At 43.2% G+C, this 25,900-nt stretch overlaps 1 protein-coding gene across 8 annotated transcripts in view; it reads right to left on the bottom strand.

Annotated features, from left to right (window-relative positions):
- Nucleotides 1-25,900, bottom strand: part of LOC110523072 (low-density lipoprotein receptor-related protein 2-like) — a 119,401-nt gene that overhangs the window by 12,461 nt on the left and 81,040 nt on the right. For all 8 annotated transcript variants that reach the window (XM_036976601.1, XM_036976600.1, XM_036976594.1 and 5 more), the window contains 9 exons: nucleotides 24,964-25,173; nucleotides 24,688-24,871; nucleotides 22,487-22,688; nucleotides 22,186-22,350; nucleotides 7,427-7,660; nucleotides 6,737-7,286; nucleotides 6,413-6,535; nucleotides 1,665-1,769; nucleotides 1,017-1,259 (listed from right to left, as the gene is read on the bottom strand). In XM_036976601.1, coding sequence (XP_036832496.1) covers nucleotides 1,017-1,259; nucleotides 1,665-1,769; nucleotides 6,413-6,535; nucleotides 6,737-7,286; nucleotides 7,427-7,660; nucleotides 22,186-22,350; nucleotides 22,487-22,688; nucleotides 24,688-24,871; nucleotides 24,964-25,173 — 2,016 coding nt within the window. The remainder of the gene's footprint in view (nucleotides 1-1,016; nucleotides 1,260-1,664; nucleotides 1,770-6,412; nucleotides 6,536-6,736; nucleotides 7,287-7,426; nucleotides 7,661-22,185; nucleotides 22,351-22,486; nucleotides 22,689-24,687; nucleotides 24,872-24,963; nucleotides 25,174-25,900) is intronic.

Raw genomic sequence — 25,900 nt, 5'->3', positions numbered from 1 at the left:
ATGAATTCAGCATTAGTAGGACAATAACCTAAAACACAACACGAGTTGCTTACCAAGAAAGAGTTAGTTTTGACTTCACTCTACTTGAAAAGCTATGACAATACCTGAAAAATAGTTGTGTCTGGCAATGACTAAAAACCAATTTTACAGAGCTTGAAGAAATGTGAAAATAAAATATGCAAATATTATACAATCCAATGCTCTTTGAGACTTAGCCAGAAAGACTGTTTTAATCACTGCCAAAGGTGCATCTACAAAGTTGACTCAGGGGTGTAAATAGTTATGCAAATGAAATCTGTATTTCATTTCCAATTAAATTTGCAAACATTTCTAATAACATGTTTTCACTTTATTATTATGGGGTATTGTGAAAGACGTGAGAAAAGACATTTATTCAATTTTGAATTCAGGCTGTAACAAAATGTGGAATAAGTCAAGGGGTATGAATACTTTCTGAAGGCACTGAACATGCAGAAAAAAAAGCTTCAAATTGATGTTGAAAGTAAGAAAAAGTGTTGTATTGTGCATGTAATTACAAAGCAGCAAACCAGAGCTGTAATTCTAACCAAACAAGTTGTCATGTAGTGGTGTAGTGTCTCATTCCTGCTGATACTGAACACAACGGAGCTCACACACGATATGGGTGATTAATAGAACAGCTCCATTGTTATGAAGGCATAATGAGATCTTCAATACATTGTTACTATTGTTGGTTAGCTATCTATAATTTTTTCTCTCCATATTAGCATAGATCGGACATCAGTGAAAACAGAAAATAAGATGCAATGAGCAGCTTCTTGTCATTGTTACTAGCTATCTGAACCCATAACCCACACCTTTCGGCCACATCGATTCGAGCATCATTTTTGTGAAGTTGTCAGCCAACCTGTACAGTCTATTTCTACGTGAGTCAGGGGGTATAATCTGTTCACTTTATTTCTATGGGTGAGTCAGGGGTATAGTCTATTCACTCATTCTTTATGCGAGGCAGGGCAGACGGGGTTGGGGTTACTCACATTTGATCTCGTCTGAATGGTCAAGGCAGTCGGTTTGGTGGTTACAGAACTTTGTGAGGGGGAGGCACCTGCTGCCGTCGCTACAGGCCCTGCTGCCCTCTGGACACTGGAGGGAGGGAAAGGGGCTACACGTGTTGGTGTCGACAGGTTGGTAACCACGTCCACATCGGCAGCTACGCCCCCCTGGGTAGGCCAGGCACAGCTGACTGCAGCCTCCGTTTCGCTCTGAGCAGCTGTTAGTTCCTGGGACAGAGAGGACAGTGTAGAGTTGGTTAGACCATTGGCAGAGCTAGATGTGACACTACTTACCTCCGAAAACACTACACGCAGAGGAAGTGCGCTTGTTCAGTGTCTCTGCACAGTGACACCGTTATACCGTCTCCCTAACTGCACAGTGACACCGTTACACCGTCTCCTAACTGCACAGTGACACCATTATACCGCCGCCTAACTGCACAGTGACACCATTATACCGCCGCCTAACTGCACAGTGACACCGTTATACCGTCACCGTACTGCAGAGTGACAGCATTATACCGCTACCTAACTGCACAGTGACACCGTTATACCGTCACCGTACTGCAGAGTGACAGCATTATAACGTCACCTAACAGTGAACACATTCACTGGGCCGTGGTGGACACTCACCTTTCTGACTGGTTTTGCTGTAAACCCTCAGTGCCACCACATTGGTATTGACCTCAAACAGCTGCTTGGGCTGAAATCCATCACTGAACCAGATTCTAGTCACATCTACAACAGAGAGGCAGAGCCAGAAGGTGTTATTAGAAATCAGGCATTCCCCAGTGTAGCTGTCCTTTACTTGTTTCAATCTTTACTAATGACATGCAGCCAGTGTACCATGTATGCAGTTCGCTTCAGTCACCGCTGTTCCATAAGGTGAATTATCTGTTATTTTTATCTGATTCTACTGCTTGCATCAGTTACCTGATGTGGAATAGAGTTCCATGTAGTGCTGTATGCCTCCCGTAGTCTGTTCTGGACTTGGAGATTGTGAAGAGACCACTTGTGGCATGTCTTGTGAGGAATGCATGGGTGTTTGAGCTGTGTGCCAGTAGTTCAAACAGACAGCTCGGTGCATTCAGTATGTCAATACCGCTCACAGAAACAATTAGTGATGAAGTCAATCTCTCCTCCGAGCCAGGTTAGATTTACATGCAGATTATTAATGTTAGCTCTGTGTACATCCAAGGGCCAGCCATACTGTTCTGAGCCAAATGTAATTCTCTTACGGCCCCATTTGTGGGACCTGACCACATGACTGAACAGTAGTCCAGGTGTGACAAAACACGGGCCTGTAGGACCTGCCTTGTTGACAGTGCTGTTAAGGCAGCAGAGCAACACTTTATTATGGGCAGATTTATTTACACAAAGCCAGTGGCATGTCGTTAGTATAGATTGAAAAAGTAAGCTGCCTAGACAGCTGCCCTGGGGAATTCTTGATTCTACCTGTATTATCTTGGAGGCTTCCATTAAAGAACACCCTCTGTTCTGTTAGAAAGGTAACTCTTTATTCACAATATAGCAGGGCATAACAGTGACAAGAAAATGTAAACTCTTGAAATACCTGGATTTCTGCATAAATTGGTCATAAAATTTTATCTGAACTTCATCTAGGTCAACACAATATGCTAAAAACAAACAATTATATATATATATATATATAAAAGTTTGTTTTTATTGAACAATGAAAACATTCACATTGCAGCGTGGAAAAAGAATGTGACCCCTTGGATATAATAACTGGTTGACCCTCCTTTGGCAGCAATAACCTCAAATTTTCTGCTGTTGCAGATCAGACCTGCACAATGGTCAGGAGGTATTTTGGACCATTCCTCTTTACAAAACTGTTTCAGTTCAGCAATATTCTTGGGATGTCTGGAGTGAACTGCTCTAATGAGGTCATGCCACAGCATCTCAATCAGGTTGAGGTCAGGACTGACTGGGCCTGATTTACTAATGTGTTTTGGTTTGTTGTCCTGTTGCATCACCCAACTTGTTATGCTTCAATTGGCGGACAGATCGCCTTAAATTCTCCTGCAAAAAGTCTTGATAAACTTGGAAATTAATTTTTCCATCGATGATAGCAAGTTGCCCAGGCTCTGAGGCAGCTAAGCAGCCCCAAATCATGATGTTCCCTCCACCAAACTTTACAGTTGGGATCAGGTTGATGTTGGTGTGCTGTGCCTTTTTTTGCCACACTGTGTGTTCCTTCCATACAACTCAAATTCAGTTTAATGTGTCCACAGAATATTTTTTCAGTAGCGCTGTGGAACATCCAGGTGCACTTTTTCAAACTTATTTTTTTGGGACAGCAGTTGCTTCTTCCGTGGTGTCCTCCCATGAACATCTTGTTTAGTTTTTTTTACATATCGTAGTCTCGTCAGAGATGTTAACATGTTCCAGAGATTTCTGTAAGTCTTCAGCTGACACTAGGATTCTTCTTAACCTCATTGAGCATTCTGTGCTGTGCTCTTGCAATCATCCTTGTAGGACGGCCACTGCTACGGAGAGTAGCAACAGTGTTAAACTTTCTCCATTTATAGACAATTTGTCTTACCGTGGACTGATGAACGTCAAGCCTTTTAGATGTACTTTTGTAACCCTTTCCAGCTTTATGCAAGTCTACAATTTGTAATCTTAGATCTTGAGATGTATTTTGTTCGAGGCATGGTTCACATCAGGTAATGCCTCCTGTGAATAGCAAATTCAAATTTTGCGACCGTTTTTTTATTGGGCAAGGCAGCTCTAACCAACATCTCCAATATTGTCTCATTGATATGACTCCAGGTTAGCTGACATACTTTTTCCGACCTACACTGAATGTTTAAATGACGTATTCCAATAGACAAGAAAAATACAATCATTTGTGTTAGTTTAACCTGTTGAATCTATTGGGGCGCTATTTCATTATTGGATAAAAAAATGTGCCTGTTTTAAGCGTAATATTTTGTCACGAAAAGATGCTCGACTATGCATAAAAAAAGAAAGAAAACAGTCTAACGTTTCCAAAACTGCAAAGATATTATCTGTGAGTGCCACAGAACTCATGCTACAGGCGAAACCAAGATGAAACTTCAAACAGGAAATGAGCAGAATTTCTGAAGCTCTGTTTTCCAATGTCTCCTTATATGGCTGTGACTGCAGCAGGAACGAGCCTGCGCTTTGTCGTTTCTTCAAGATGTCTGCACCATTGTGACGTATTTGTAGGCATATCATTGGAAGATTGGCCATAAGAGACTACATTTTCCAGGGGTCGGCCCGGTGTCCTTTGTTTAAATCTAACAGTCTCTTCATTGAAAACATCTGAAGTTCTTCAAAGGTAAATTATTTTATTTGAATGTTTTTCTGGTTTTTGTGAAAATGTTGCCTGCTAAATGCTAACGCTAAATGCTACGCTAGCTAGCTACTGTTACAAATTATTGTTTTCCTATGGTTGAGAAGCATATTTTGAAAATCTGAGATGACAGTGTTAACAAAAGGCTAAGCTTGAGAGCTAGCATATTTATTTCATTTCATTTGCGATTTTCATGAATAGTTAACGTTGCGTTATGCTAATGAGCTTGCAGGGATAAATACACTCCTGGATACAGGTTTTTTTGGTAGCCAAACGTGACAAGCGATTTCTAATACACAAAGAATCTTTTTGGAAAAACTGAACATTTGCCATCTAACTGAGAGTGTCCTCATTGAAAACATCTGAAGTTCTTCAAAGGTAAATTATTTTATTTGAAGGCTTTTCTTGTTTTTGTGAAAATGTTGCATGCTGAATGCTACGCTGAATGCTACGCTAAATGCTACGCTAAATGCTACGCTAAATGCTACGCTAAATGCTACGCTAAATGCTACGCTAAATGCTACGCTAAATGCTACGCTAAATGCTACGCTAGGTATCAATACTCTTACACAAATGCTTGTTTTGCTATTGTTGAAAAGCATATTTTGAAAATCTGAGATGAGTGTTGTTAACAAAAGGCTAAGCTTGAGAGCTAGCATATTTATTTCATTTGCGATTTTCATGAATAGTTAACGTTGCGTTATGGTAATGAGCTTAGGTCTATAAATAGGATCTCGGATCTGCTCGCCGCAACTGGTTTTAAGCACACTATATTTGTCTATTGTTGTGATTTAGATGAATATCAGGTCAATTTATGCAGAAATCTTGGGAATTTCACAGGCTTCACACTATTCCTTGTCACTCTACATTTTTCCAGCAACAGACCGATCGATCATGTCAAAAGCCGCACTTAAGTCTAACAAAACAGCCCCCCCAATCTTTTAATCAATTTCTATCAGTCAATCAGTAATTTGTGTAAGTGCTGTGCTTGTTGAACATCCTTCCCTATAAGCATGCTGAAAGTCTTGTCAATTTGTTTACTGGTCAAACATTATTTCCCAAAGTTTACTAAGGGTTGGGTAGAGGCTGATTTGGGCCAGTAAAAGGGGCTTTTACTACTCTTAGGTAGCGGAATGACTTTAGCTTCCCTCCGGGCACACTCTCGTAGGCTTAAATTGAAGATATGGCAAATATGAGTGGCAATATAGTCTGCCATTATCCTCAGTTATTTTCCATCCAAGTTGTCAGACCCAGGTGGCTTGTCATTGTTGATAGACATTTTTCACCTCTTCCAAACTCACTTTACGGAATTCCAAATGAAGGGTGGGGCTGTGTCTTTCAGCGGTTTGGGCTAGGGGTGGGGCTGTACTGTTCAGGGGTTAAGAGGGTGAGGTGTGAGAGGCTGTACTGTTGTCAAGGTTATCGTTAGGGGTGTTGGATTGTACCATTGCCAAGGTTAGAATTAGTGGTGCCGGGGAGGTTACGCACAGTTCAGACGCCACACTTATGGCGAGTCGTATTGAATCGAAATTAAGAGCGACCTGGCAAGTTTAAGCACTTTGCTTGATGTACCGATTGGATTCATACAACCGCTCAGACTTCCTCGTTGGTTTTGGGTGGAATTCAAGCATAACAGCGATCTTTCCTACATCTGCGAATATGAGACCATGATTGCGCTTCCGTTGTGGTTGGTAGAGAAGCAACCTTTATTTGCATCAATTAACATGTATTAATATAAATTACCATTCCTCCCGACAGTGGAAAAAGTGCTCTGGCACACTGCATGAGTGCTTCATCAGCACCGCATTGACAGAGCGGCAAAGGCTATCCAACCAGACGCAACTAATGGTTTCAGACACTCTATCCCCCTCTTCCAAAGAATAAGTGAGGTATTTTTTTTACGGTGCGGCGATAGAGCTGTGTTTGATCTAGGGTTTATGGGTGTGGATTAGTGAGGTGTAGAGCTGTATACGGTGTGGATTAGTGAGTTGTAGAACTATGTTTGATCAAGGGTTCAGGGGTGTGAGGTGTACCATACCTTTATCCAGGCTGCTCCACAGGAGGACGTTCTCAGCCAGTGTGAAGGACATGAGGCCGGGATCTGCTTTAAACTGTTTATATCCAGAACCATCCAGAAGAATGGAGTCGATTACTCCAGCACCTGCAACAAGGGACATGTTTTCACTGAGGACAGCAGGCCTGGGTAAATCAATTCATCCCAATGAGGTATTCCACATTGCTTGTAAAGTGCCATAATAATCTAGGTCCGCCCAGTTATTACAGGTTACAATCTTTCACCCATATCGGCCCAGTACAGATTATAATCTCACCCAAATCAGCCTAGTACAGGTTACAGTCTCACCTATGTCAGCCCAATACAGCCGAGTGCCCTTGTTGGAGAACAGAAGGGAGGTTGGCATCACAGCCTTCCTCCAGAGCAGCTTCTGACTACGTCCATCCATGAAGGCACAGTCCACCTGCGGCAGGCTCCTCACATTCACCTGGCCCAAGGCCGTGAAGCACAGGCGTCCTGAGGGGGGGTGCAGGGCGATGGAGGTGGTTCCCTGAAGGCCTAGTTGGAGTAGAGGTGCAGTGTGCTGCCCCCTGGTGGTGGTGACATGTAGGTCAGGCTGCTTCCTGCTGCTCCAGTACAAGTTTAGTGTGACCCAGTCCACAGCCAGAGCCATCACTGTATCATCCTGGAGATTCAGGACTCTGCTGTCTGGTGTCAGGCCTGAGCTACTCAGTTTCAGGAGATCGACTGAGCCCTGCGCAGCATCAGCCAGGTATAAATTCCTCTCCTGTACAGCCAAATCCAGCCCAGAGGCCTGGTGCGTCCACGGCAGAGACCATATATGGTGCTCAGGCAACCGCTTCAACCCCACACCATTATGGATGGTGCTAAGATATATCTGAACAGAAAGACACGAGCAGAAACATTAATCTAGAGTCATCTATAGGTGGAGGCTATCTGACCAACAGTCAGGTTTAGGTAAAATCACAGATCACTATACTGTCCTACATGACTGACTGCAGTTGGAGAGTCACATACCTGTGTAACTGCAGTAGGAGAGAGGAGCAAGAGGAAAGTGGTGTCTACAAGGGTGGAGCAGGTGAGGCCGTCCCCAGCCAGGAGAAGTCCAGCAGCACATCTACACACAGCTTTGGGTCCCGTAGACCCAGCTCTGGGGCCTGTAGACAGTCCTGGAGCCAAGAGACAGATGTGGGAACACTGGAGCTTCTCACAGGGGCTGGACACATTGGTCTGCCGGAGGGGGTGCATAATCTACACAGACAGCACGAGAGAGAGAGAGATACTTTTTACTGACCTTTATAAACACGGGAAAATAAGCGACTTCATTCTTTTTTGTACACCTTTATTTAACCATGTAAGCCATTTGAGACCACAGAAGTGTGAAAAAAATCAAACAGTTACACAAACATGCAGTCAATAGCACAATAGAAAAATGTTCAGTGCAAATTTAGAAGAGTGTAGAAGATGAGGTAAGGCCATAAATAAGCCATCGAGGCGAAATAATTACAATTTAGCATTAACACTGGAGTGATGGATGTGCAGATCATGTGCAAGTAGAAATACTGGGGTGCAAACACACAAGAGGGTAAGGTAGTTGGGTGTGCCATTTACAGATTGGCTATGACAGGTACAGTGATTAGTAAACTGCTCTGACAGCTGATGCTTAAAGTTATAAAGGAAGATATGACTCCAGCTTCAGTGATTTTTGCAATTCATTCCCATCATTGGCAGCAGAGAACTGGAAGGAAAATAAAAGGAAGTGTTGGCTTTGGGGATGACCAGTGAAATATACCTGCTGGAGCGTGTGCTACGTGTGGTTGATGCTATGGTGACCAGTGAGCTGAGATAAGGCAGGACTTCACCAAGCAGACTTCGATGACTTGGAGCCAGTGGGTTTGGTGATGAATATGTAGTGAGGGCTAGCCAACGAGAGCGTACAGGTCGCAGTGGTGGGTAGTATATGGGGCTTTGGTGACAAAACGGATGGCACTGATAAGACTGCATCCAGTTTGCTGAGTAGAGTGTTGGAGGCTATTTTATAGATGACATCCCCGAAGTCAAGAATCGGTAGGATAGTCAGTTTTACGAGGGTATGTTTGGCAGCATGAGTAAAGGAGGATTTGTTGTGAAATAGAAAGCCGAATATAGATTTAATTTGGGATGAGAGATGCTTAATGTGAGTCTAAGGAGAGTTTAGTCTGACCAGACACCTAGGTTTATGTAGTTGCCCACATATTGGGGCGGCAGGGTAGCCTAGTGGTTAGACTGTTGGACTAGTAAACTGGAAGGTTGCAAGTCCAACCCCCCGAGCTGACAAGGTCGTTCTGCCCCTGAACAGGCAGTTAACCCACTGTTCCTAGGCCGTCATTGAAAATAAGAATTTGTTCTTAACTGACTTGCCTAGTTAAATAAAGGTCAAATAAAAAAATAAGTAAATATTTTAAGTCAGAACCGTCCAGAGTAGTGATCGGGCGGGAGAGTGCGAGCAGAAATCATTTGAAGAGCATGCACTTAGTTTTACTTGCATTTACAAGCACTTGGAGGCCTCGAAAGGACTGTTGTATGGAATATAATCTCGTTTGGAGGGGTTTTAGCAGTGTCCAAAAGGCCAGATCTATACAGAATGGTGTCGTCTGCGTAGAGGTGGATTAGCGAATCATCAGCAGCAAGAGCGACATTGATATTTACAGAGCAAGAAGTCGGCCCAAGAATTGAACCCTGTGGCACCCCCATAGACTGCCAGAGGTCCAGACAACAGGCCCTCCGATTTGACACACTGAACTATGAGAAGTAGTTGTTGAACCAGGCGAGGCAGCCATTTGAGAAGCCAAGACTGTTGAGTCTGCCGATAAGTGTGGTGATTGACAGAGTCAAATGCCTTGGCCAGGTCAATGAAGACTGCAAAGTACTCTATTTTATCAATGGCGGTTAGGACATTGTTTAGGACCTTGAGCGTGGCGGAGGTGCACCCATGACCAGCTCGGGAACCAGATTGCATAGCAGAGAAGGAATGGTGGGATACGAAATGGTTGGTCATCTGTTTGTTAACATGACTAAGATTTTAGAAAGTCAGGGCAGGATTGAAACAGGTCTATAACTGTTTGGGTCTAGAGTGTCTCCCCCTTTGAAGAGGGGGATGAACGCAGCAGCTTTCCAATCTTTGGGTATCTCAGACGAGACGGAAGAGATTGAACAGGCTAGTAATAGGGGTTGCAACATGTTTGGCTGATAATTTTAGAAAGAGAGGGTCCAGATTGTTTAGCCCAGCTGATTTGTACAGGTCCAGCAGCTCTTTCAGAACATCTGCTATTTTGGTAAAGGAGAAGCTGGGAGGCTTGGGCAAGTAGCTGCGGGGGGTGCGGAGCTGTTGGCCGGGACTGAGGTAGCCGGGAGGAAAGCATGGCCAGCCATAGAGAAATGCTTATTGAAATTCTCGATTGTGGATTTATTGGTGGTGACAGTGTTACCTAGCCTCAGTGCAGTGGGCACCTGGGAGGAAGCGCTCTTTTTCTCCATGGACTTTAGTGTCCCAGAATTTTTTAGAGTTAGAGCTACAGGATGCAAGAGCTACAGGATGCAAATTTCTTTGCTTTTCTTTGCTTTCCTGACTGACTGTGTATTGGTTCCTGACTTCCCTGAACATTTGCATATTGCGGGGACTATTCAGGGCAAGTTGGTCAGGATAATATCTATGAGGGTGCCCAAATTTACCGATTTAGAGTTGTAACAGGTGGGTTCCTTGATAAATTGTGTGAGATTAAGGGCATCTAGTTTAAATTGTAGGACTGCCGGGGTGTTAAGCATATCCCAGTTTAGGTCACCTAACATAACTGAAGATAGACGAGGGGCAATCAATTCACATTTGGTGTCCAGGGCACAGCTGGGAAATGAGGGTGGTCTATAACAGGTGGCAACAGTGAGAGACTTATTTCTGGAGAGATTCATTTTTAAAATTAGAAACTCAAACTGTTTGGACATAGACCTGGAAAGTATGACAGAACTTTGCAAGCTCTCTGCAGTAGACTGCAACTCCTCCCCCTTTGGCAGTTCTATCTTGAAGATAAATGTAGTTGGGGATGGAAACGTCCATTTTTGGTGGCCTTCCTACACCAGGATTCAGACATGGCAAGGAATTCAGGGTTGGTGGAGTGTGCTAAAGCAGTGAGTAAAACAAACTTAGAGAGGAGGCTTCTTATATTAATATGCATGAAACCAAGGCTTTTTCAGTTACAGAAGTCAACAAATGTGTTCCTGGGGACACGCAGGGCCTTGGAGGATGAGTAGGTTGAGGGTACAGCTAAAGTCTAGCAAAACTGGTCGTCAAGTGTGTTGGGGACAGAGAATAAACTGAGAATTTCTGGGTGTGGTAGAATAGATTCAGGGCATAATGTACAGACAGGGGTATGGTGAGGTGCGGGTACAGTGGAGGTAAACCCAGGCATTTTGTGATAAGAGCTTGCATCTCTGGACATACTAGTTACGTGTGGGAGGTGGGACAACGGCAGTATCTAAGGCATGTACAGTGGGACTAGGGACTAAAAATGATAACTTTCCTAAACATACAAGGCATAGAGATTTGAGAGAGACAAAGCAAGGCATAAAGCAATCACATGTGTTGATTGGGAGAGCTAGCTAAGACAACAGCTAATCAGCCAAGACAACAGCTAAAATGGTGATAAGGCGGGGAGGGTCAGTTAACTACACACAGGGCCTGATCCGAGGCTGGGGCCAACAGAAAAAAAAATGGATGGATTAGTGAACAGTTCAGCAGGCATCAGCTATGTAGCCAAGTGATCATGGGGTCCAGTGAAAAGCAATAGATGAAACAAGGAAGCTGCTGGGTAGTTGTTACTACCTAGCAAGTTGGGAGTCATGCGTTTGAAGTTAACAGGCCCGGGGCTTGTAGAATTAACTGCTCGAATGTCATGCAAAGGCCGGTTGGTAGCACAGCGGATTGAGTTAGACCAGTCGGCAGACCAGTCGTGGTGGAATGGCAGAGCTTCGTATCAACAAAAGGGTCAAGGGCCAGTTGGCGAAAGAGACATTGTGGTTGTAGTAATTTTGTTTGCTAGCCAGGAGATGCGCCTGGCACGCGGCTAACTGGTGCTAGCGTCGGGACAGGGGCGTTAGCTAGCCGTGAAGGGGAAGAGTCCGGGAGGCATCAGCTGTGTAGCCGATGTGATCACTGGCCAGGAGGTGGGCCTGGATTATAGCTAGCGTCGGGGCTGGGTCACTCGGTGGCATCTAGCTAGCTGTGATGAGGAGTAATGGTCCAGGGCTTACGGCAGGTATCCGGCATTGCAGTGGAGAAAACAGTCCGATGCTGGCAAGTATTATCCAGGCTAAAAGCAGCTGGAGTCTGTGCCGAAGTTAAAGGCTGCTAGCAGTGGCTGACAATGACTAAATAGCTAGTAGCTAATTAGCTGGTTAACTTTGATGGCTAGCTACTGATGGAGGTTCTGGCTAAAAATGTCTAAAAATAGCACATCCGTATCAAATTGGTTTAGGCGGGTTGCCGGAAGGTGTATTTAATTTAAAAAATGGTTAAGATTGAAAAGAAATTGAAATATATACAAAAAAAGACAAATACACAGGAGATAATGACAAACCACGTCTGCACTGCTACACCATATTGGATCTTTATGGGACACAAAGCTTCAACTATCATCCTATAATATCCAAGGCCTGAGGTCATCTACCTTTAGAGAAGGAACCTGGACTTTATCAAACTTACCAGAATTAGACATTGTTATCCACCAAAGAAACATGTATAGAGGAGATGGACCCACTGGTTGCCCTCTAGGGTAGAAAGCTGGTAGTCCCATCCACCAAACTTCCAGCTGTGAATCAGGGAAGGGACTCAGGGGGTATGCTATTTTGGTAGAGAGCAGACCTAACTCAATCTATTAAATTAATCAAAACAGGAACATATGCCATTTGGCTAGAAGTAAAAGGAAATGATCTCAGCCGTCAAAAATGTCCTCCTGTGTGCTACCTACACTGCTCAAAAAAATTAAGGGAACACTAAAACACATCCTGGATCTGAATGAATGAAATATTCTTATTAAATACTACATATAGTTGAATGTGCTGACAACAAAATCACAAATATTCAATGGAAATCAAATTTATCAACCCATGGAGGTCTGGATTTGGAGTCACTCAAAATTAAAGTGTAAAACCACACTACAGGCTGATCCAACTTTGATGATATGTCCTTAAAACAAGTCAAAATGAGGCTCAGTAGTGTGTGGCCTCCACGTGCCTGTATGACCTCCCTACAACGCCCAGGCATGCTCCTGATGAGGTGGCGGATGGTCTCCTGAGGGATCTCCTCCCAGACCTGGACTAAAGCATCCACCAACTCCTGGACAGTCTGTGGTGCAACGTGGCATTGGTGGATGGAGCGAGACATGTCCCAGATGTGCTCAATTGGATTCAGGTCTGGGGAACGGGTGGGCCAGTCCATAGCATCAATGCCTTCCTCTTGCAGGAACTGCTGACACACTCCAGCCACATGAGGTCTAGCATTGTCTTGCGTTAGGAGGAACCCAGGGCCAACCGCACCAGCATATGGTCTCACAAGGGGTCTGAGGATCTCATCTCAGTACCTAATAGCAGTCAGGCTACCTCTGGAGAGCACATGGAGGGCTGTGCGGCCCCCCAAAGAAATACCACCCCACACCATGACTGACCCACCGCCAAACCGGTCATGCTGGAGGATGTTGCAGGCAGCAGAATGTTCTCCACGGCGTCTCCAGACTGTCACGTCTGTCACATGTGCTCAGTGTGAACCTGCTTTCTTCTGTGAAGAGCACAGGGTGTCAGTGGCGAATTTGCCAATCTTGGTGTCCTCTGGCAAATGCCAAACATCCTGCACGGTGTTGGGCTGTAAGCACAACCCCCACCTGTGGACGTCGGACCCTCATGGAGTCTGTCTGCTCAAACGGTCAGAAACATGCACATTTGTGGCCTGCTGGAGGTCATTTTGAAGGGCTCTGGCAGTGCTCCTCCTGCTCCTCCTTGCACAAAGGCGGAGGTAGCAGTCCTGCTGCTGGGTTGTTGCCCTCCTACGGCCTCCTCCACATCTCCTGATGTACTGGCCTGTCGCCTGGTAGCGCCTCCATGCTCTGGACACTACGCTGACAGACACAGCAAACCTTCTTGCCACATCTCGCATTGATGTGCCATCCTGGATGAGCTGCACTACCTGAGCCACTTGTGTGGGTCGTAGACTCCGTCTCGTGAAAGCACCGCCAGCATTCAAAAGTGACCAAAACATCAGCCAGGAAGCATAGGAACTGAGAAGTGGTCTGTGGTCCCCACCTGCAGAACCACGCCTGTATTGGGGGTGTCTTGCTAAATGCCTATAATTTCCACCTGTTGTCTATTCCATTTGCACAACAGCATGTGACATTTGTCAATCAGTGTTGCTTCCTAAGTGGACAGCTTGATTTCACAGAAGTGTGATTGACTTGGAGTTACATTGTGTTGTTTAAGTGTTCCCTTTGTTTTTTGAGCAGTGTATATCCATCCCCCCACTAGAATCACCATAATTTAATTAAGACAGCTTCTCCTTCCTGGAGGAGAAAATCAATAATTTACAGGCCCAGGGACATATACTAGTTTGTCGCCACCTAAATGCCAGAACTGGACAAGAATCTGACAGCCTCAGCACACAGAAGACAAACACCTACCTGGAGGTGACAGCAATGCCCCCCTAGGCACAACTGCGAGAACATAAATGGGTCACAACTCCTGCAGCTCTATATGTACAAAGTCAATGGTAGGCTTCGTGTGGACTCCTACGTAAGGTACACCTATAGCTCATCTCTTGGCAGTAGTACTGTAGTCTACTTTAACACTGACCTCGACCCAGAGCATTCAGTCAGTCCACTGACACCCATATCAGATCACAGCAAAATCACACTACTTTGCTCAATCGTGAGGCATCAAAGCCAAAGGAGCTGAATAATATTAAATGCTATAGATCGAAGGAGACTACAAAATTAGGCAACAAATTCAATCTCTTCTAGACAATTTCCTGGACAAAAAGTTTCACTAGTAGTGAAAGTGTAAACTAACAGAAAACCTAAACAGTATATTTAGCTTCCCTATGAAATCTAAAAAATGTCAAGCAGACATCCTAAGATCTCAGAAAAAAATGTATAGACCTCCACAAGTCTAGTTCAACCTTGGGAGCAATTTCAAAATGCCTGAAGCTACCACGGTCATCTGTACAAACAATAGTACGCAAGTATAAAGACCATAGGACCACGCAGCCGTCATACCGCTCAGGAAGGAGACGTGTTCAATCCTAGAGATGAACGTACTTTGGTGCGAAAAGTGCAAACCAATCCCAGAACAGCAAAGGACCTTGAAGATGCTGGAGGAAACGGGTACAGAAGTACCTATATATATATATATATATATATATCGACAAAAACTAAGGCCGCTCAGCAAAGAAGCCACTGCTCCAAAACCTCCATAAAAAAGCCAGATTACGGTTTGCAGCTGCACATGGAGACAAAGAGCGTACTTTTTGGAGAAATGTCCTCGTCTGATGAAACAAAAATAGAACTGTTTGGCCATAATGACCATCGTTATGTTTGGAGGAAAATGGGGGAGGTTTGCAAGCCAAAGACACCATCCCAACCGTGAAGCACAGGGGTGGCAGCATCATGTTCAGGAGGGACTGGTGCAATTCAAGAACTGAAGAACTGAAAAAGCGTGTGCGAGCAAGGAGGCCTTACAAACCTGACTTCGTTACACCAGCTCTGTCAGGAGCAATGGGCCAAAATTCATCCAAATTGTGAGAAGCTTGTGGAAGGCTACCCAAAATGTTTGACTGAAGTTAAACAATTTAAAGGCAATGCTACCAAATACTAATTGAGTATGTAAACTTCTAACCCACTGGGAATGTGATGAAAGAAATAAAAGCTGAAATAAATCACTCTCATTCTGACATTTCACATTCTTTAAATAAAGTGGTGATCCTAACTGACCTAAGACAGGGAATTTTTGGAATAGTGAAAAACTGATTTTACATGCATTCGGCTAAGGTGCATGTAAACTTCAACCACACACACACAAACATATATATTAATATATGCGCAGTGTAAGTTTATATATGTATACATACACACAAATACTTTCACAGCAGTGCCCCGTTCCTGATTTATATTATATATGTCACACAAACATTTCAGATCAAACAAATGTTAATATTACAAAGATAACCTGCATTTTCTGTTTACTTGGGTTAAGTGATACTTTAACTTTTTTAATAAATAAAAGTATCCGAACCTTCATGGCCCTGTGAAAAAGTAATGCCCCCCTTGTTAAATCATGAATTAATGTGGTTAATCACATTTTTTGGAAAGCTGAGTTCAATTTCACTAGCCACACCCAGGCCTGATAACCGCAAGACATGTTTAATCAAGAAATAACTTCAATAGAACCTGTCTGACAAAATGAAGTAGGCCAACAGACCTCAAAAAGCAAGGTATGCCACAATACAAATAAATTCTGGAACAGATGAGAAACAAAGTAATTGACATTATCAGTCTGGAAAGGGTTAAAGCCATTTCTGAAGCTTTGGGACTCCAGCAAACCAGTGAGAGCAAAAATCCACAAATGCGGATCATTTGGAACAGCGGTGAATCTTCCCTGGAGTGGCCGGCCTACCAAAATTAAATCAAGAGCGCAGCGACAACTCAGAGGTCACAAAAGAAACCACAACATCTAAAGAACTGCAGGACTCACTTGCCTCAGTTAAGGTCAGTGTTCATGACCATAAGAAAGAGACTGGGCAAAAATGACATCCTTGGCAGAGTTCCAAGGCGAAAACCACTGCTGACCAAAAAGAACAAAGGCTCGTCTCACTTTTGGCAAAAAACATCTTGATGATCCAAGACTTTTGGGAAAATATTCTGTGATCTGACGGGACAAAGTTGAACTTTTTTGGAAGGTGTGCGTCCCATTACATCTGGCGTAAAAGTAACACAGCATTTCAGAAAATGAATATAATACCAACAGTCAAATATGGTGGTGGTAGTGTGATGGTCTGGGCTGTTTTAGGACCTGGACGACTTTCTGTGATTGATGGAACCATGAATTCTGCTCTATCCCAAAAAATCGTGAGGGAGAATGTCCTGCCATCAGTTCGTGACCTCAAGCTGAAGCGCACTTTCTTTCTGCAGCAGGAAAGTGATCCAAAACACACCACCAAGTCCACCACAATGCCTTAAAAAAATATGTTTTTGGAGTGGCGTAGTCAAAGTCCAGACATGAATCCACTTGAGATGCTGTGGCGTGACCTTAAAAAGGAAGTTCTTGCTCTAAAACCCTCCAATGTGGCTGAATTAAAACAATTATGCAAAGGAGAGTGGGCCAAAATTCCTCCACAGTGATGTGAAAGATTCATTGGCAGTTATCGCAAACGCTTGATTGCAGTTGTTGCTGCTGAGGGTGGCGCAACCAGTTATTAGGTTTAGGGAGCAATTACTTTTTCACATAGGGCCGTGAAGGTTCGGATAGCTTTTTCCCTTAAGAAATAAAAGTATCACTTAAAACTTGTTATGGCTGCAATCCCGCTAACGGGATCGATATGACAACTACCAATGAAAATAGAGGGCGCCAAATTCAACCCACAGAAATCTCAGAAATACAATTCCTAACACATACGTCTCATACCATTTTAAAGCTATTCTCGTTGTTAATCCCACCAGTGTCCGATTTCAAATATGCTTTTCAGCAAAAGCACTACAAACGATTATGTTAGGTCTCCACCCAACCACAATAAGCACAGCCAATTTCCAGCGAAATAAAGCTTTCACAAAAAGCAGAAACAAAGATAAAATGAATCACTAACCTTGAATTATCTTCAGATGACTCATAGAACTTCATGTTGTTTGATAAAGTTTATATTTATATAAAAAAAATCTGAGTTTACATTGGCTTATATTCACTAGTTCCAAAAACATCAAGTGATTTTGCATAGCCACTTCGTTTCAACAGAAATACTCATCATAAATGTAGATGATAATACAAGTTATACACATGGAATTATAGATGTACCTCTCCTTAATGCAACTGCTGTGTCAGATTCTTAAAACATTTTTATGGAAAAGCAACCCGTGCAATAATCTGAGACGGACCTCAGAACAGTAGACAAATTAGCCGCCATGTTGTAGTCAACAGAAACCAGAAAATACATGATAAATGTTCCCTTACCTTTGATGAACACCATAATGCAGTCCTAGGAATCCCAGGTCCACAATAAATGCTTGATTTGTTCGAAAATGTTATTTATGTCCAATTAGCTACTTTGGTTAGCGAGTTTGGTAAACAATTCCAAAGTCACAAAGCGCGTCCACTATAACGTGACGAAATGTCCAAAAGTTCCGTAACAGTCAGTAGAAACATGTCAAACGATGTACTGAATCAATCTTTGTTGTTTACATATATCTTGAATAACGTTCCAGCCGGAGAATTAGAATGACTTCAGATGACCGGTGGAAGGCAGGTCCTTCCCCGGTGAACGCACATAGTGAATGCATGGTCAACATTTCCTTTCTCATTTGACCCCCCCTTCACATTATTCAGACATTGACTATTGACATCTAGTGGAAGGAGTAGGAAGTGAAAACTCATCCATATCTCGCTGTAATTTCAATGAGAGTGTAGTGAAACGCAACATGGATCTCCCTCCTGCCCCCCTCCCACTGCCCTACGTACCACCAGTACAGTTAGACATGAGCAGGTCTGATGAGCTACCAGAGTGGGCACAGTCACCAGGAGAGGGCGCCAGTCAACCATCCACCTCAACAACATGGTACCAGGAAGAACGGCCTCCGCCATGTGACGAAGCTGCAGAATGGGAGAAACTGCTTGAAGCACTGCTAATAGAGTAAAAGGCACCGCCTTAAGGGGAAGACCATATATGTACTGTCTTGCTGCGGTTAGAGGATGCAGTGCTCTTTAACAAGGTGCCGGAACCACAAGTGGGACTTGAGCGGTGATCAAAAGGTATATAAAGAGAAAACGCCATCACTTTGGCGCCGACTTCTTGATTTCTGAATTCATTTAGACAACCATTTGACTTCGGGTAATTGCCACCTGACTCAAATTACTTAAAGATTCTAACTTGCTGGATACCAGGGTAAGAGTCCGTTTACCTATCGAACAGTTGACCCTGTGTGCAGTATACATTTGGACCGAGTGTACCGTTATGACAAAGTCTTAAATTGACAGGAACACTATCACCGGCCGGGTTGCTTGCCCCAGACACTGCGGTAGATCAACGGCAGAATTACCACTTGCTGAGAACGGTTGGTAAATTGTTCGAATCGACTCTGTCTCCGACCGACCGACCCAGTGACATGTGTACTGCTGTAAGAATATCTTAACTGATTGAACACAGTACCTTGCCCTGGAATCGCGATTTCAGGTTATTTGACAATACTATCCAACCTGAGGGCAGGTTAGAGTACTCAGTCTAACTTGAATCTCGAAATTTAGTTGAACCAACGATTCCTCATAGGAGAGGTCGATACATAAACTAAATTCTCAGAACTCTGACCGATTGAAACACCGCTCCTGATCCCGTGGGTCTCCCTGTCATCTTTTAAAGGTAATTAAGTTGAAGTATTATATTTTATTAGAGATAAGTGTTATCATTGTACCAGGCATTATAGAGCATTAAGGCATTTGCATGTTTTTGATTAACGCTGTGTGTAACCAAGTAACAAATTGTGTATTTTGAAGTGTGTTTGATTGTAAAAGACAAAAAACAGTGTTTCCAAAAATAAACGGTAGTCTTATTTTGTCTCGAGTAAAACGCCCTCCCAATACAGTTAACGGCATGGGAGATAACTGACACTCCCCCCTACCGGGACACTGGAAACGGAGACCAATACTCCATGACAAAGTGAGTTACCATTAAAAGACAAAGAGGAAGGTGTCCAGTAGTGATTCATTAATTGTCTTATCGATCTATCTAAGTTTTATTATCCAAGTGATACATAGCCGACGGGCAGAGTAGTGAGACTAAGTTGACTAAAGGTCTTCACAATTTAAACTAGATACGTCACAGAAGGGAAATACTCAACCTGAGGGAAATCATATAGAGACTGGTAGGAAGAAGGCTTAATAACAACTCAAGGATCCATTAGTGGTGTAAAAGGAGTCGAGGATAAACGTGGGGTTCACACATCCCAGCTAGAGCTAGACCGTTGAGAGTGACAAGGCAAAAGACCTCTCTACACGGACAACGTATCGATAAAGAGAGGCAGGGCTACGCGAGCGGTCCTGGTTATACCGAGATAACCTGAACTATCTATAGTGCCCTGTCCAATCCAGGGAACGGGACGCTAACCACCTTTAGCACCCCGCTGCCGGCCAAGGGGCAGGGTTGAAGGTTTCGTATCGCAACAAGAGCTTGGTCAAAAATCTGCCACCCCCAGAAAAAAAAAACAGGAAGTGGAATTTCAGGTTTTTGCCTGCTATATGAGTTCTGTTATACACAGACATAATTTAAACAGTTTTAGAAACTTCAGTGTTTTCTATCCAATACTAATATGCAAATATTAGCAACTATGACTGAGGAGCAGGCCGATGAATATGGGCACCTCTGCACATTTCATCAAAGCTACTCAAATACTGCCCCTGCAGCCATAAGTTAAAAACTGCATTGTTTGTTAACTTGGATTACCTTTGCGTAATATTTAAATTTGTTTGATGATCTGAAACATTTAAGTGTGAGAAATGTGCAAAAAATTAAAATCAGGAAGGGGGCAAATATTTTCACAGCACTCTATATGTCTACTCTATATAATGTCTACTCTATATAATGTTAAGAAATTGGTGATGGCACTAAATCAAATCAAATTTATTTATATAGCCCTTCGTACATCAGCTGATATCTCAAAGTGCTGTACAGAAACCCAGCCTAAAACCCCAAACAGCAAGCAATGCAGGTGTAGAAGCACGGTGGCTAGGAAAAACTCCCTAGAAAGGCCAAAACCTAGGAAGAAACCTAGAGAGGAACCAGGCTATGTGGGGTGGCCAGTCCTCTTCTGGCTGTGCCGGGTGGAGATTATAACAGAACATGGCCAAGAGGTTCAAATGTTCATAAATGACCAGCATGGTCGAATAATAATAAGGCAGAACAGTTGAAACTGGAGCAGCAGCACAGTCAGGTGGACTGGGGACAGCAAGGAGTCATCATGTCAGGTATTCTAGAACAGTCTGCAACACTCGGCCTCACCCTACTAGAATCTGAAGTCAAATGTTTACTGTCTTCTGATGATCTGGTGCTTCTGTCCCCAACCAAGGAGGGCCTACAGCAGCACCTAGATCTTCTGCACAGATTCTGTCAGATCTGGGCCCTAACAGTAAATCTTAGTAAGACAAAAATAATGGTGTTCAAAGGAGGTCCAATTCCCAGATCACGAGTAGAAATTACATCAAAACACCGTTGCCCTAAAACACACAAAACTATACATACCTCCGGCCTAAATATCAGCGTTATAGGTAACTTACACAAAGCTGTGAACGATCTGAGAGACAAGGCAACAAGGGCCTTCTTTGCCATCAAAAGGAACATTAAATTCAACAAATTAGGATCTAGCAAAAAATACTTGAATCAGTTGTAGAACCCATTGCCCTTTATAGTTGAGATCTGGGGGTCCACTCACCAACCGCAAAAAATAAAAAAAATGGGACAAAAACTAAATTGAGAAACTGCATGCAGATTTCTGCAAAAATATCCCCTATGTAGAGCAGAAAACACCAAATAATGCATGCAGAGTAGAATTAGGTCGTTAACGCTAATTATCAAAATCCAGAAAATAAACTACAACCACCAATAAGGAAGCAATTCCCAAACCTTCCACAAAGTCATCACCTACAGAGAGATGAACCTGGAGAAGAGTCGCCTAAGCAAGCTGGTCCTGGGCCTTAGTTCAAACAGACCACACAGAGCCCTAGGACAGCAACACAATTAGACCCAACCAAATCATGAGGAAACAAAAATGATTCTTGACACACTGGAAAGAAATCACAAAAAAACAGCAAACTAGAATGCTATTTGGCCTTAAAACAGAGAGTACACAGTGGCAGAATACCTGACCACTGAAACTGACCCAAAATTAAGGAAATCTTGTACAGACTCAGCTTTACGATTGAGAAAGGCCGCCGAAGGCAGACCTTGCTCTCAAAAGAAGACAGGCTATGTGCACACCCTAACCCAAAATGAGGTGTAAACTGAGTTGCACTTCCTAACCTGATGCCAAATGTATGACCAGGTTAGTGTCACATATTTCCCACAGACTACACAGATCCACAAAGAATTCGAAAGCAAATCCAATTTTGATCAACTATCTCTCCCATCTATCTCTCTCTACATATATATAGTGAAATACCGGTGTGCAAGCCACAAGAAAAAGGGCAACCAGTGAAGAACAAAGACCATTGTAAATACAATGTATATTTCTGTTGGTTTATTTTCCCCTTTGTACACTATTTGCACATATGACACTTGAAAGGTCACTTTTCTTGGAGCTTTTGTGATTCATGTTCCCTGTAAATTAGTATTGTTTCAATATTGTTTATTATCTACATATGTTTGCCATGCCAATAAAGCCCTTAAATTGAATTGCGAGAGAGACCGCGAGACACTTCAAGACGGAGGGAGAGAAGGGCAACATGACCACTACCACTGATTATAAGGTTGAACCCATTCCCTTAACCCCAATCCTCGTCTAAAGCCTTACCCTGATGCCAAAAGGCTGTCCAGGTCTTTTGAGTAAAACTTTGCGGTTCTTGCCCGTGTTCTTGTGGGATACTTGAATAGTTCTCCTCCTGGTGTCAGACCAGTAGACCATGTCATTGAAAACCATTACAGAGAATGGACTGGGCATTTCAGTCAGCTGCAGAAGCTTTTGTGAAGACAGACAAGAGCAAAAATAACCGTCTTAACCAGTCACATTCCATGCTTACAGTAAAGTTCATATCTAGACATTCCATGTTTACTGTAAAGAGTATAACCATAATTCATGTTAGCTGCAGTGTTACCCTGACATTGTGTCCTTCCAGGGATACAGAGCCGATGCACTGCAGTTTTTCATCTGCCCAGTAGATTCGGTCAGTGAGAGTGTCCACAGAGAGACTGACTGGCCAGCTTAGACCACGAGTCAACACCACCTTCCTCTCAGAGCCATCCATCCCTGAACGCTCAATCTGGGGATCGCTACCAACCTCTGACCAATACATCAACCTGGGAGAGAAAGAACAACGATTAGTCTACATCAGGGGTAGGCAACCCTGGTTCTGGAGTGCCCAAGGAACTTCAAGTTTTTAATTTAACCAACCTGGAAGACCAAGTGTGTTGAATTTAGGCAATCATTACTAAACTGATCAATTAGCTCAGTTGGGACAAAATCATGCAGTAGCTGCAGCACTCCAGGAACAGGGTTGCCTACAGCTATCAGTCTACCAAAATCGGTTCTACAGTCCACAACTTCAGACGAGTTTATGATTTATTATATTCTACTGAAGCTTTATTTTAACACCCTGTCCCCTCACCCACCTTTGTGTGGCAGCTGCCCTTTCACATGTGATATGTTTTATGACTGCTGCAAAATTAATTGCCTGTGAGGACATTGAAGTTCTGAATACTGGCTAGAGCAATTAAACATGTAAGGGGGAGGAGTGTTTTTACAACCAACATAAAATTTAAAAAACATCTTCCTTCAGGCTCAACCAAGCAGAGTGAGGTTCTAAAAAACAGGACAGACTCATACAAACTTCTAAACAGGTGGACGCGCCAGAGGGACCTGCACATCTATCAGACTGAATTAGGCCATTTTGATTATGAAACATTTTCCCCACACCATTTACAAACCAACCACATTGGGAACCTAAGTTGGAGTCAGTGTCAAACTATACAGACCATAGGGCCTCCCGAGTGGCGCATGGGTCTAAGGCATTGCATCGCAGTGATAGCTGTGCCGCTAGAGATCCTGATTCAAGTCCAGGCTCTGTCGCAGCACGGCTGCGACCGGGAGATGCACGCAGCGGCACACAATTGGCCCAGCGTAGTCTGAGTTAGGGGAGGGTTTGGCCGGCAGGGATGTCTTGTCCCATTGCGTTCTAGCGACTCCTGTGGCAGGCCGGGCGCATGCACGCTGACATGGTCAGCAAGAGTATAGCGTGTCCGCCGACGCATTGGTGGCGCTGGCTTCCAGGTTAAGCGGGCATTGTGTCAAGAAGCAGTGTGGCTTGGTTGGGTTTCGGAGGATGCATGGCTCTCGACCTTCGCCGCTCCGAGTCCGTACGGGAGTTGCAGCTATGAGTTAAGACAAGACTAACCACCAATTGGATACCATGAAATTGGGGAGAAATGTAAAAAAATATATGAACTATACAGACTTATATATATATATATATATATATAGGGATGTGGTTTCATTTTCACAATTCGGACCGATTGTACTTGTCATGATTTATGGGCTAAATCATTGTATGATTATTTTTATTCGATTTGTGGATTTTAAGGAAATTGTGTGATGAAAATTCCATATGCCTATTTTAGTTTTAATTGGATTGAATTATAGTTGTCTATAAGCATTGTTTGAAGCTCAGTTATATTCAAATCACCCTACCTTCATATCTAAGCCAATGACCCCATTAGAGGAAAATGTGCAAATCAACACTGACTCATGAGCGAGAACCACAAGGAAAACAAATTGTTCAGTTCCATATCGGCTTAAATGTTTGTTTTTTCACCTCCCTCTAGAAAATCCACTGTTAATATTCAATCAATTCTAACTACATCATTTCTGTTACCATTTTTCATTATTGATTACTTTTACCTAACTTGTATTGTTGTATAATATGTTGAATAATCACCTTCAGGTGTAAGTAATCATCATGGAAATTGAAAACAAAAAACTATGTGAGAGAAGGCATGGACCTGAAGTCACCCCCCAAAAATTGAAATTCACATGAGCACCACAATGCCTATTCCACCCATGCTCTATCAAGGTTTTCCTCCACACAGCTATGACGGTCTATTGTGCTTCAAACAATTTGTACACAGGTTGCTTTAAGTCTCAAAACCTAATTCATACTCTTCAGAGGGATAATGGACTTTTCAGGGTCGTGTTATAAAAACAGAGTGATAGGTATATTCATTTGTATACCCTTTGGGCGGCAGGAGCCCTCACACCCGAACCCACCCTTTGTGTGGCAGCAGCCCTCACACCCGAACCCACCCTTTGTGTGGCAGGAGCAGTAGTGAGCGAGGCTGCTCCAGATCCTCATCCAGAACCACTATGTAGTTCTGAGACTTTACTGTAGATGTGCCCAGCCTCACAGCCAGAATCTGACTGGCCAGCCCATCCAGCCAGTACAGGTTCCTGCCAACCCAGTCCACAGCTATAGACTCAGACTTCACACCTACAGAAAGAGAGCATTCTATTAGCAAACATCTAGACAGTAGGGCTGAGACTGTACTTGGTACTAACCCTGTCCTTGGTTAGGGTACTAACCTTTGACCAGAGTGCCTGTGTCCTTGGTATTGATGGAAGTCCACTTGATGCTCTCCTCCTCCAGACTGACCCAGTATACCCTCTGGTCTCTCCAGTCATAATCCACACAGAACACAGGTGTCTGACTAGTGGAGAGCAATGAAAGGCTGGAGCTATGCAACCCCAACACCAGCAGCTCATTCTGAACAGATGCCAGCAGGTGAGCCTCATCTACACAGACAAAATACACCATCAATATACCATGACAAAACACACCATTCTGAATACAATGACAAAACTATAATTAGACAAATCTACATTAGTTGCGTCTATTAGGTTGAGCCAGCAATGAATGTTAGAGTCTTTTCTCCCCTTAATTTCTCCATGTTACATAATTAAATTTGGCACACTGGTTGGGAACTCAATTTCCTAAATACTCAGATGGCACTGCAATCCGCTGGCTCATTTTCTTGCTGGAAGGATGTATAGAAAACAAGCATTCTCCCATAGTCTTATGTACCAAAATTTGAATTGCTGTTTTTACATTTGATAAAAGTACACTCAGAGCTTCAAAATGGCATATAATACACCATAGTTGGAGGATACAGGAAGTAATGCTGCTTTAAAAAGTTGATATACTTAGAATCCCATTTAGGAATAAAAAGCATTCGAACATTTGAGACCAACTGGCTTGATTCGGTCTTATGTAGCAACATTTGAAAAGGTTTATTTTATTTTTTTTTACATTGGATGAGAGTAGACAGAGCTAGTATATGGTATATCATACAATAGTTGAACGCAAAAGTAATTCTGCTTTGAAAGTTAAAAAACTTGTAACCTCACACTTGAGAAAATGGCCCTTGAATATTTGATACCTACTGAGAGCTCGTCAACACACATTCAGCATCGTTCACACCCTTTTAAGCTTAAGCCCCACCCATCTAAGGATTCACATGTG

This window comes from Oncorhynchus mykiss, chromosome 5, assembly GCF_013265735.2.
Source record: "Oncorhynchus mykiss isolate Arlee chromosome 5, USDA_OmykA_1.1, whole genome shotgun sequence".
NCBI classification, from domain to species: domain Eukaryota; kingdom Metazoa; phylum Chordata; class Actinopteri; order Salmoniformes; family Salmonidae; genus Oncorhynchus; species Oncorhynchus mykiss.
This window is presented reverse-complemented; position numbering and strand designations above follow the sequence as displayed.